Below are 12,436 nucleotides of genomic sequence, written 5' to 3'. Positions count from 1 at the left end.
GAATGTAGCTTGGTCATGTCCAAGATCTTACCATAGATCGTCCCCAGTGTGGTATCAGGTGACAACTTCGTACAATCTGTGTAACAGGAATAATGGAACTACGGTGATGGTGATTTCGGTAGGAATATGAAATCTTGTACATGCCAATGTTGGGAATCGGAGGGTGGAAAGGGGTAAACCATTCAACGTAGGCCAGTGGATGCTTGAATTGCACACCATATTCTTCAGGTACCCGGAAAATTGCACGAACTCGTGCAACACACAAATCTTTGGACTGGATCAACACTTTGCAAGAATGAGGTGCTAAGAAACTTACTATTAAGGCAATGGACTGGCTCCTCATTGAATGGATCAGGAAATTCACGAGCAATAATGGTGTCAAAATGTGCTGAAACTTCCTTGTGCAGTATTCCTCTTGCAGGTACAATGGGAGTTGCACGGATAGTGTCCTTTCTTACCATACATGAAACCTGCCTGGCCATTGGAAGAGTGACTTGTAGCCTTTTGTAGACAGCAAACTGTGTTCGATCATGAATACCTTGTGCTGCAATGGGCAGTTGTTGGTTGCGTGAGTATTTGCACAAGAAATCCTCCAAGTTCTGGATAAATCTTGAGCATCCAAAGTCTTTGATCAGGGTGTGAACAGAAGTGTTCGGAAAACCAGGTTCCTTGGCAATTGAATATGGAAGAGATGAGTTCCCACAGTCAGAGTTATTATCAGCTACATCTGCAGTTGTGACATTTGTCTGCAGATGTGTAGGTTGCTGCTGACCTGCCCACTGCAAGTATGCATCAAATTTGTGAATTGCCTCTTGACGTGTGAGCCAGGTTGTCATCTGCTGGAGGTATGCCTTCTTGTTTGTTGCACGGTATGCATGCTTTGCAAAGTCGATGTGCAGGCGTTCTGAATTTTCTGTATTGAAACCATCAACCGTTCCAAGGCTGTGAATGGACCATCCATAGTGTTCCGCTGAATGTGCTTTAGGTATGTTGAAGTCCTTTCTGATGCCCTTGTCAACAAACACTTGTTTGTTGGCATGAAAGGTCTTCCACGCTGCTTCAAGCTTGGCTATGGAATCTTCTGTGTGAGCTTCAAAATGTGCATAATAAATGAAGTCCAGGACTGCACAGACTGCATGAAGAACAGCAGGGTCGACACTCCCCATGATGACACCGAGGAAAACCTTTTCCATATTCTTATATTCTGTGCCTGTCCACTGGGAGATCAAGGAGATACCTTTCTTGAAGTGGTGCAAATCAGGGTGAATCACCATAGCTTTGAATCGACAGTCAATCTCCACCTCCTTATCTGATTGCTTAATCTTTTTCTCCTTGTCGTTCATGCACATGGTTGCCCAGTTGACCAGATGATCCTTGAAAACACCCTTGTGCAGCTGGTGAAGAATGTTGGGCGTAATGCAGGCAAAAATGTTGCAGTGCGGCAACTCTCTCCAGAAGGGGTCCACAAGTTTGAGCCCCAATTTATTGAATGCCTCTGGTTTGTCGCCTTGTGAAGTCTCCGACAAAATTTGCTCAATTATGTCCGGATCTCGCATAAGTGAATGGAGTGGTTCCCCTCGTCGATTAGGATCCACAGTACACTTAGGGCAGTGATTCTCCTGGCAGCCAGATACAAGACATTGCTCTGGATGATCGGCAATGTATGCTGCAAGAATGGGGTAGACACGTCGCACGCATCCATCTGCACAGACCATCTCTACCCCTTCTTTTCCTGCCTTAATCAATGGTTCCAAGAGTGATTGCATGCAGGCATGGAAGAGACGTACACCCTCAATCAACCTGTGTCCCTTTGAAAAGCATTCAAGCTTTGTGACAGGAAGGTAACCAATCAACACAGTCGCATGTGCAGAGGGTTGGCGACGAGTTGACTTCTCGAGATTCCCAATGGACAGGTATACTGGCCATGCAGATTTGTCACCACTAAAGTTTGATAGCTGCATCTTGTCTGAGGAGAGAATCAGAGGGGCAATTGTTGCACCACGAGGTAGAATTTCCTAAGTTTGAGGTAAGCTTCACACACAACCTAATCAAACTGTGTTGACAAGTTCACACACCTGAAGATCCCACCACCACTGCCCTGTCCATGTCTCATCATATATCCTTGTCTTTCCATCCTGGTCTGCAAATATCTTCTCGGGTGCATATCGTATCACCTCCTTGAATGCTGGATTTCCAATCAATTTCTTGACACATTCGACAGGATCGCATTTCCATAGCTCCACTGTCTCAGTGCGTGGATTTCCCCTTTCATCTAATTTATCTCCTGTAACTTCCCAAGGCTCACACGACCAGGATGGACCCTGTGGAAGTGCATCGATCTTCTGATAGAAGGCCCTCTTATTGTGGAATGACAGGTCCATGCGTTCCTTAGTCTGAATTTCTCGCATCAGTTTAAGAATCTTCAGGACTGGATCGACATACGCACAATGGGTAACTTGAGATAGTCATCAACGGCTTCCTGACTTAATCCTGCAGTCATCAGCCAGTGCGCCAATTCCCATTCCTCTTGACTGGCAAATGGATGCCAAGAATCTCTCGCTGACTCCTTGTTTTGATCCCGCAACACTTCAAAAGGAGTTCTTGCTTCCCGAATGACCGATGCAACATCAAATTCCAGAGGGAAGTCTTCAACCCAAGGATGCTTTGGTAATCCCCCAAACTCCTCATCTTTGACATCCTCAACTGTTGTACATTATGAATTTCCATGCATGGCAGGTTCCTGTTCTTCTGGTGGACGTGTTTCAGTTTCGGTGTCTTGACGTTGCTCAACAGGATCAGGCAGCACATCCTCCGGATCCAGACCAACTTCAACCCCATCAACCAGCATTCCATCATCCTCTCCCATTAATGATCCATCCTCCTGACTAGCTCTATCCTCCGCGCTGTCTTGCTGCTGTGCTCGATCGTTCACTGTGGCTTCATTGTCTGCATCGAGCTTGTGATGAAATGCTAGGCGACATGACTTCTTCTGCGAAATGTGTGAACACAAGCCCCGGAGGGTCGGTTTGTGGTGATGGCAGAATGGGCATATGTAGGACGGCATAGTGGTCGGAAAGAGCGAAATGTGAGTGTTTATTTGGCATGAATAGCCACTTTGCGTGCTGCAAGGCCACGATCTGTGGCGTGAATTTATTGAACCATGTTTCGTGACCATGCACATAATCATATCTCTCACTTGAACATCCACATGGCAAAACGGAAAACTCCTCCTCCCCATAGTAATTCTGGCTCAGATCACAGTGGTTCGGACTTGGAAAGTGGGCCAGAACTATTCACAAAGCACACAAAGACATCTGAAGCTTCTAGTATCAAACGGTGTCGCCAGTTGTCCCAGAAGCAGAAGGAGATTGGTGAGTACCTCATTTTGTGTTCCAATTTTTTTACCACATAACCACTCACTATTTACTACATGCATCATACCAGATGAACTGCAAAAAGCCAAAGAACAGGCCGATGTTGAACGACTTCGCAAGAAAGTGGCAAGGCTAGAGAAACAGGCCAAGAAGCATCAGCATGCTCTAGCTGCTGCTCGAAAGCCGACTGAGGAGGAATACGAGGCAATCCCCAATGAAAGTGAAGAGGAAGAGGAGGACGATGTTGAAGTTGTCCGAGGCATCAATGTTCGGTCTTCGGTGCGTTACCGTGTGGACTCCAATGTCCTGCCGCTGATACCTGTCTGCGATTGGGTCCAGTTTAAAAGGGGGACAGCTGTGTCCATTCCTAGTAAGTCAGTCGGACGCAGCCAGGGTTTCCACGCAAACCTTCATCGCCAAGGTGCGCCCCACCACGGCGCCGTTGCTGGAGCGCCGGCCGCTTCTGCAAAAGAATCTCAGCAGGACTCGGCCATCCAATCACTCGCCCCTGTGACAAATACTACAGCCATAGATTCTGCTTCAAGTCCGAGTCGGGCCAATGTCTCACCTGTTCCGGATACATCCTTTACTGATCCCACTACCCCTGGCATCCTCAATGTGGAGAATGCTCACATATTGAACACACCCACTCCCCGAGGGCGCGCAGCAGGTTCTCGATTGAAGAAGCCACAAGGTAGGTCACACATTGCAACACCTCTGAAAACGGCGGAGTTCGCGCATGAGGAGCCCCCCAGTGGTCGCCCGAAGGCTGCTGATTACAGAGATGACATCAAATTCCTTTTACTGAAGGCTATGCACTGCTTCGAGTGCCGCATATTAACTCAGGAGCCATTCCCCGATTCCGATGTTGCTATTCTGTGGGCGCGGGAAATTTGGACTGATGTTTGCCATACTCACAGTGAAGGGGATGAGTACGAGTTGACAGACAGGATGACAACGATTGTGCGTCTTTGCAGCATTTTTCCGTATCTTGTTTCCATACTGACTGGATCGTGAGATTGTACGCCACAAATCTAACGCGCGTGGAGACGTGGTTGAAGAGATCCGAAAACATATTGCTGCCGCCTACGGGTTCCTCGCCAGAGATACTCCGAGCACTCGCCGCAAGAACATCAAACTTTATCGTGCTTTGACAAGTAGATCAACATTCCTCTACAAGGTATAATGCCCTCCTGTTCCTCTAGATAGCCTTCTCTGCTTATCTACATTTCTAGACTTATGACTTACAAGAGGGAACACGAAGCGGCTTTCTAGGTAACCCCCTCATTTTGAAGGTCATCAAGGAGTGCTTCTTCAAGATGAAGGATTCATATGGTATCAGATATCGGGAGTCCTTCGACTCTATTCAGTTGCCAACACTTTCACTTTTGGCGACAGGGGTATGTAGTCCATTGTTACTTCCGTTGGATGGATGTTACTGACATTGCGTGGGCAGATTGAACATTGTATCGAAGAGTGGGCAACAGGGATTCAAATCCAAGCCCCATTTTGCGAAAGTGATAGCAAACCTCGGTATGTCAACCATATGGCCGACATCATAAAATGGGCAAAACCATCCCCTGGCATCGTGCGCAGCATCTGCAAGAAGTTGCACGATCGCGCGCAGTGCGTACTACCATTTTCCTATTCAGCCGGTTCTAATTGATTTCGTACCCAGTCGCGCAACTGGTATCACCGAAGATGACATTCCAACAGGTCATGTATCCGCAGCGGCGATTGAGGAGGCGCAGAAGGAGCTAGAGGGCCGCACCGGCGATACGGATAGTGAGGCTGAAGACGGTTGATCATCGCGCAGTGGCATGTCTTATATCATTCTAATGCATATTTTCTCGGTGTTTGCATTTCTATGGACATGTGAACAAGTGATTACTACGTGTGCAAGATGCGAAATATCAACACTAGTGAGTATCCAGCACAAGCTCCATAGAGCTCGCTAGCACTCGAGAGACACGCGAGGCGACTATCGAGTATCCTCGAGCTCCCACCACTGACTACCGACATCTACAGAGACCCAGACTTTACTCTCGCGCTACCGGTGCCCGTGAGGCTCGCTAGGTCTATCGAGCAATCCAGTTTTTCCCTGATGTAACGTGCAATTTCACCTTCATTCCCAGATGCTCTGCCTCCTCTGTGTCTACACCAGCATCTCGCACGAATCTATCGTCTTTGGCATCTTCTTCGAAGGCGATTTCCCAGTCAAACCTCCTCAATCGGACTTTAGGAAGATTTTCAATACTCGATACATGGAAGACTCCTCGAGGACGTTACCAGTATGCTCACTGATAGGAAAAGGTGTGTTGTATATCCCTCCAGTTCTCTGCCGTCGACTCTCTCATTCAAGCGTGGTGCAAATACAGCATCGAGTACATCTACTCAAAACTGTCATCCCTGCCAAATCTGCCCGCTACGATGACCTCGCCTTAGAACACTATTCCTCCCTCATGATGAAAGATGAAGGCATAATCTCCCTCACAAATCTCACGCACCTGATAGGTTAGAGTGCCTGCTTTCATACCCACAGCGAGATGGCAATACTGGTGATGCTGTACATTTGATCAGAAATGCAAGGGAGTTCGTATATTTTTTTTCTTCCTTTGCGTAAAATCTGCCTCCTCTCTCCACGTCTTTATGCCATGCTACGCGTTGATGCAACACTTTAGTCCTGCCGCGCCAGACTTCTTATCCGCCAGACAAAAGAGCCATCAGATAGCCGGGTGGTCTTCTCGACACGGCCACTGCAATTAATCTCAGAAGTGTACACAGATGAAAATTCAAATTCATCAGATAGCAAGTATGCTTGACTGAATTACAGAATGAATAGAACCAGTAAGTATTGGCTTGAACAAGTACTGCTACTCCTAGAAAAGTCATCAGCAAAAGTGTTGAAAGTTTGCAGCACTAGGTAGGGTTTGTAAGGAGGCGGGTCAGATTGGATCACGGTGCAGCAAGCTGTAAAAGGCAAGCGAAGTGGAATAAGATTGCAAGTCAAAGTCCTCTCGACATAGGAATGCCTATCCCGGCAGAGTCCTGTTGGGTATGCATGTAGTATACAGACATAGGCAGTTATTCTGTATATAGCTGGATATTATATACATGGCTGTGACATTACTCTTGAGTACTCGCGTGCTACAGCGGCGCATAGCCTTCATCGTCGTACTTATCCTCTTCACCATCCTCGCCATCCTCCGGACCAAGATCTTCCTCCTCGTGATCAATCCCTTCATCTCCAGCGCCCTCCTCATCTTCATCATCATCCGAAATATCATAGCTGTAGTCGTCTTCTTCCTGTGCAATCAGGCCTTCGTGTTCGTGTTCGTGTTCGTGTTCGTGTTCATGTTCATCTTCATCTTCGTCTTCGTCTTGCACTCTCGAGTCCACAGATTGATTGTCATCGTCCAATTTATCGACGTCTATGTCCATCCCATCATTGTCCTCCGCGGGGGAGACACTGGCTCCCTTGTGTCCGACAGCACCACCGAGGTATCGCATGAACATGTCACGATCGACGAACCTGAGCGACAGTAAGAAGAATAAAAGGAAGGAAATAATAGCGAACACGTACATATTAACGTAATAGAATTGCCAGTCCTCGTCGTTGTCATCAGACCATTGTGCAACAGAAGGAGGTAAAAGACTTGAAGTTCACCCATGTGCGAATGCCAGAATAAGGTGCACACCTCGGAGAACCTCATCAGGATTGAGGAAGCCGAATGGTTTGTAATCATCAATGTCGACAAAGCCGATGCGGTGCAAGCGGCGGGTCCTGAAGCCACCTGGTGCTGTAAGATCACGACCAAACCAACGGACCCACAGAAAGTCCATGCGCTGCGGTTGTCGGGATATTGGTAGCGGCCTGCAGTAACACACGTTAACGTGAAAGACACCAACAACACGGGCATACCAATAAGGATGTTGATCACCGTCTTGACCATCTTCATGTGATAGCACCATGACGTCGGGGTGTGTGCGAGGGTTGATGGAGTCCTGAGCACAGCGCATATCATAGGTGGTGTAATTGATTCGGAGCACCTTGTGCCAGTAGAGCTTGTTGTCGAGGAATGAGATCTGATCATGTTCCTTGTGTGTGAATGTGTCTTCATCGCCATTGTATGCACGACCAGTAAGGCGAGCGAGCATATGATCCTTGAGGGATGGCATGAACATCTGTGTTGCGGAAGAATTTGTCATCGAAATATAGTGGAAGTTGTCAGGAAATTAACGCACCTTGAATGCGGGATCTCCTTTGTTCCGTATCACAAAGCTCGTGATGTCCTCGCAGAATCGCTGCGACTCCGACATGTGGTAATATGCTCGAGGAGACGTACGCGGAAGCGGCTCTTCATCGGCGAAGTCAAGGCGCACATCAGCCTGGTGCTCCTCGATATCATTGTCAGATTCCATCACATCCTGTGTTAGTTCAAGCTCGTGCTGTGCCTCCTGTTCCAGGATCTCCTTCTCCCATCTCTCCATCTTCCGTAGGAGGGCTGCATTGCTGGTGCTTGGCTATCTGGAATGCGTGCTTCCTCTTGTTCGTGCGTGTATAGAACCGCTTTACGTGACGATGTTCGAGTTCTCCCTGAGTATGAACATCTTTCATTAAGATGCTCGGAGCACATAGCAATATAGGACACTGCTCACCACCTGTGTTGTGTAGTTATCTGTCGGCCCATATTCCCGAATTGTAGCTGGGTAGTCTCCAAGGGAATGGTATTTGTACGTTTCGACATTGAGCTGTTTTCATTTCGGATCGACTGCATTCAAAGATGGTCGGCCATGACCACCAGTGCGTGTCACCAATGTCGCCTTGCGACGGCCCCTTGCTGCAGTCTCCTTCGGAAGCTCCCTCGTCGCAAACGCTGAACACACAGTTTTCCTGAAGTGATGAACGGCTGCGCCAAGTGTAGTCATCGCACGTTCAAATACCTGAAGAGTGTGTTCCGTGTGCAGACAGAGCTTTGTGTGGGCATGCCAATTTGCGAGTTCGAAGAGCAGATCTAGGACAATGTTGTTGTATTTCTTAGAGGGGATTAGACCTTCGAACACCGGGATACAGCACTTAAAGAAGTCAATATCGCATGCGTGAATGATGTACATACAGCGGCGTACCTGGAGGATGTCCTCGAAGTCACGCGCAGCTAATTTCTTCATGGCGGATACATTGGTGCTGGATCGCTGAATCGTGTCGCGCCCAAAGGTGGGTACTTTGCGAAACCTAGCCCCAATTAGCACATAATACTTGTGAACAGAAGAGATGACATACCGCTCATCAAATTTCTGAATCGCATCCTCACCAACGGCGTAGAGGATGCGAAGGAGGTGAGTGAAGATGGCCTTCCATACTCCTAGCTCAAACTCATGCATCAAATCTGGAACGAACATGGAAAAGAAGTTGAAGTTAAATATAGACAGGCGAGTCACACCTATCAGCCAATATATACCTAAAAGTCCATATAACCGAGGTGGAATATTTTGTGTAAATTTTCATAAAACTGAGTGTTGGCCAAGAATATAATATAGGATGGAGATATAGGGTTGGCCAAGATAAGTAGGCTATATAGGCTGAGTCGCATATTTGGGAGTTAGCCAAGGGAGGTGCAGTTTAAAGTCTATATAGGTTGTCGGGCATTTTGGGGTCGGCCGCCATTTCTCTATATAGATTGTAGCTAAAATAGTGCTATTGGCCAAGAGTCATAAAATTCCAATCCTATATAGAGTTTGCAGACAGTTGGGCTTGGCCAAGTGGACCTATATAGAATCTTTGTGTAAATGTTCCACTCGGCCAAGGCACATGAAATTTTGATCCTATATAGCATTTCCTAACATTTGGCTGTGGCCAAGGGTACCCTATATAGATTTTTGTGAAAATAATGCCTGTGGCCAAGGGTCAAGAAATTGAAATCCTATATAGGATTGTCTGAAATTTGGTCGTGGCTGAAAATATCCTATATAGTTTTTATGGAAATGGTGGTCTTGGCTAAGTGTTCTGAAATTTATATTCTATATAGGGTCTTCTAAACTTTGGCATTAGCCAAGAATGCCCTATATAGTTTTTGTGAAAATGGTGGCCTTGGCCGAGGATCTAGAAATTTTCATTCTATAAAGAGTTTTTCACACTTTGACCTTGGCCATATAGCTTTTTACACAAATGGGGCTTCAGGCTAAGGCATCCAAACTTAATGATCTTGCTGACACTAGTGCAAAGCAGGGGTATACCCCTGGGAACTTTGAGCTGTACCCCTACCCTTACCCTCCAAGAGTACATACCCTTCACCAGGGGTAAGAGTATGGGTAAGGGTACCAAACCCTGAGGGTATACCCCTCAATATCTGCCTCACTTGAGGGAATGACATTATACACATTACGTTTAAGGCTTGTAACAGTCTTCTTTTCCCTTTGGAGCTTCTGAATACATAGTTTAAGGCTGTATCTAGGCTGTACTTAGGCTTTATTCATCATACAGTTACTGCTTACATTATATATACTATATGCAGTGATACCCTCCAGGGGTACAAGGGTCTGGAAGTTCAGAGCTATGGTTCAGTTTGCTCAATCAGATGAAATCTGGCTTGGAGAAAGCACATACTCTTGAGCTTTGCCAGCCATGGTTGATAGTAGGGCTTTTGAAAGGATGAAAGTACTGGAATTGCTGTTGTAGCAGATGGTGGGAAGAGGCAAGATGGAAATTTGGGCAGGGCCAAGGGTTCAAAAAGTGCACACGGTGGCGCGTGATGTGATCACGTGACTTAAGCACCCGTGCATCGTCCGGCATACTGGCATGGCTTCGCCTTATTCATGCTTCATGGATACAAACTCAAGTATTACAATTTTTTCTAACTACAAAGATGGAAAACAAAAGGTGACTTGTGATGACTGAGGGCGGGCCCTCCCTCATTCGCCACAAGCACCAGGAAGAAGGGAAAAATGAAAGAAAATAGACTACAAGGAAAGTACAAATACAATCTGCAAAACACCAAAAGGAAGTCAGAAAACAGTCGGAAAACATTAGAAAATGCTCACCTTGTGCGCTGCATTGCTCACGCTGCAGTGACCGTTGTCAATTTTCAGTACATGTGTAAGAGGCTGTGGAAACATCAAGAGGTCAGTATTCTTCAAAATGCAAGGAAAAAAACTCACCGGTTCTTTCAATCCACTATAGGATTTGGCCTGGTCTTCACCACTGCCATAAAACCCACTATATGCTGAAGAACCCTTGTCAGTATCTGTATGATGTGCTGTGGAATACTTACCACATCTTCCTTACACTTCCTGTACTCGCACCATACCATGCAAAAAGAAACAAACAAGTAAAAAAGACTGACCTGGTGGAGCAGGCCAATGGCGGCTCCACGCACGACTCGCACAGCACAAGGCTGATGGCCGGCGACAATGTAATGTGCAGAGCACATATGCGCCTAGACGCAAGTACACTGAAGCGCATTGGCACCGAAGTGCAAAATCCCCCAATTCCCATATATACTGGGTGAGAGGTGCAAGTGGGTCGCCCCCACAACGCGGAGCCCTCTGCAGCTCGCTGCTGCATGCCCAGTGATCCCCCAAATCTCAAGTATCAGGTGAGGGATGTGAGTGGGTCACCCCCGCAACGCGGAGCCCTCTGCAGCTTGCCGCCGCATGCCCAGTGATCCCCCAAATCTCAAGTACCAGGTGAGGGACGCAAGTGGGTCACCCCCACAATGCGGAGCCCTCTGCAGCTCGCTGCCGCATGCCCAGTGATCCCCCAAATCTCAAGTATCAGGTGAGAGACGCGAGTGGGTTGCCCCCACAACGCGAAGCCCTCTGCAGCTCGCCGCTGCATGCCCAGTGATCCTTCAAATCTCAAGTACCAGGTGAGGGACGCGAGTGGGTCGCCCCCACAATGCGGAGCCCTCTGCAGCTCGCCGAGGCATGCTCAGTGATCCCCCAAAACCCACATGTACCCCATGACTGGCCAAAGACCAGCCATGGGATGATGTCAGTAAAGTGCATATTACATAATACTATTTACAGGAAAAGAAACAGTTACCTTACAAAGACATGCGCAAATAACTGAGCTTTGACACTGCATGCCCATGGCAACATGCAGCAACAAAGCTCAGCCACTTGTGGCTGGCTTGCTGGAAGGGGATGGTGGTGGTAGAGAAGGAAGAGAGAGAGGAAGTTGCGTCAGCTCATAAAACCAACTATTTGGCCATATTTATTCGGTCATGTGCCTCAGACACCAGATGCGTCAAGCACCTTCCATATGCAGAAGGTGTACACTGGTGGCTGGAATATTGCTATATTTGGACGATTTTCGAACTCCGATCAAATTTCAGCCACTGTCCACTAGATTTCGGGAAGTCCGGCCCTCCAAGCATATCACGTGATCTCCATGGGCTCACGCGCACAAGTCATTTTGATTGCAATCACTGTAATCTGATCTGTCTCTCTCTTTCTCTCTCTCTTGCTCTATCCTTGCTGTCTCTGCTCTGCTATATTTCTGTTGCTGTGCCTCTGCTGCTTATTCTCACACATCTATTTGGCTACTTTTGTATATTCTACCATGCACAGCCAGTCTGAGAAGCACGTACAGTCTGCTCAGCCGGCCAGTCAGACCTCTACCTCACTAGGCAGGGACATAGTAGTGTAATAAACTATGCAAAGGTCCAAGTATAGTTATAGTAAATGTTATAGTCCAGGTATGAGTTTGTTGGACCTGTGAAACCTGTACACATAGTATAGGTATATGAGGTCTGACTATATAAACCTGCGGAGTTTTTATAAATATATGAGTGAGACTCAAATTAAACTAAATTAATTAAAGCACAAATGCTAACACATATATTCTGTAAGAGAGCTACTTAAACTTAAACTTTGCATGTTAAACTTTGCTCTTAAGTACTACTTTACTTGAAGACATGTCCAGGATGTGTAGTAAACTACACATAGGTACATACATAGTAATAGTACAGGTCATAGTACAGGTTTATCTTTTATAAACCTGTGACTCTCATAGACCTGTACTATATGCAGGTCTATGTACCTGTATGTATAGTCAGGGTCAG

The 12,436-nt window shown here is 46.9% G+C and overlaps 3 protein-coding genes across 3 annotated transcripts; 1 reads left to right on the top strand and 2 right to left on the bottom strand.

Annotated features, from left to right (window-relative positions):
• Nucleotides 1-3,208: 3,208 nt before the first annotated feature.
• On the top strand, nt 3,209-5,179 carry SCP_0900400 (hypothetical protein; the record flags this gene model as incomplete). The annotated part of the gene is made up of 7 exons (XM_027761275.1): nt 3,209-3,371; nt 3,445-3,653; nt 3,714-4,337; nt 4,393-4,554; nt 4,610-4,774; nt 4,831-5,000; nt 5,053-5,179. 7 exons carry the CDS (start codon nt 3,209-3,211, stop codon nt 5,177-5,179), a joined length of 1,620 nt encoding a protein of 539 aa, XP_027617076.1.
• A 1,342-nt stretch (nt 5,180-6,521) lies between these two features.
• Nucleotides 6,522-7,865, bottom strand: SCP_0900390 (hypothetical protein; the record flags this gene model as incomplete). Its single annotated transcript, XM_027761274.1, has 4 exons — nt 6,522-6,906; nt 7,042-7,248; nt 7,297-7,559; nt 7,620-7,865. The coding sequence occupies 4 exons, from the start codon at nt 7,863-7,865 to the stop codon at nt 6,522-6,524; spliced, it is 1,101 nt and encodes a 366-aa protein (XP_027617075.1).
• A 267-nt stretch (nt 7,866-8,132) lies between these two features.
• On the bottom strand, nt 8,133-8,774 carry SCP_0900380 (hypothetical protein; the record flags this gene model as incomplete). The annotated part of the gene is made up of 3 exons (XM_027761273.1): nt 8,133-8,450; nt 8,502-8,607; nt 8,656-8,774. The coding sequence occupies 3 exons, from the start codon at nt 8,772-8,774 to the stop codon at nt 8,133-8,135; spliced, it is 543 nt and encodes a 180-aa protein (XP_027617074.1).
• Nucleotides 8,775-12,436: the final 3,662 nt, after the last annotated feature.

This window comes from Sparassis crispa, assembly GCF_003851025.1.
Source record: "Sparassis crispa DNA, contig_000008F, whole genome shotgun sequence".
Lineage (NCBI taxonomy): Eukaryota > Fungi > Basidiomycota > Agaricomycetes > Polyporales > Sparassidaceae > Sparassis > Sparassis crispa.
Note: the sequence above shows the minus strand (reverse complement) of the source record. Positions and strands in the feature narration are given on the sequence as shown.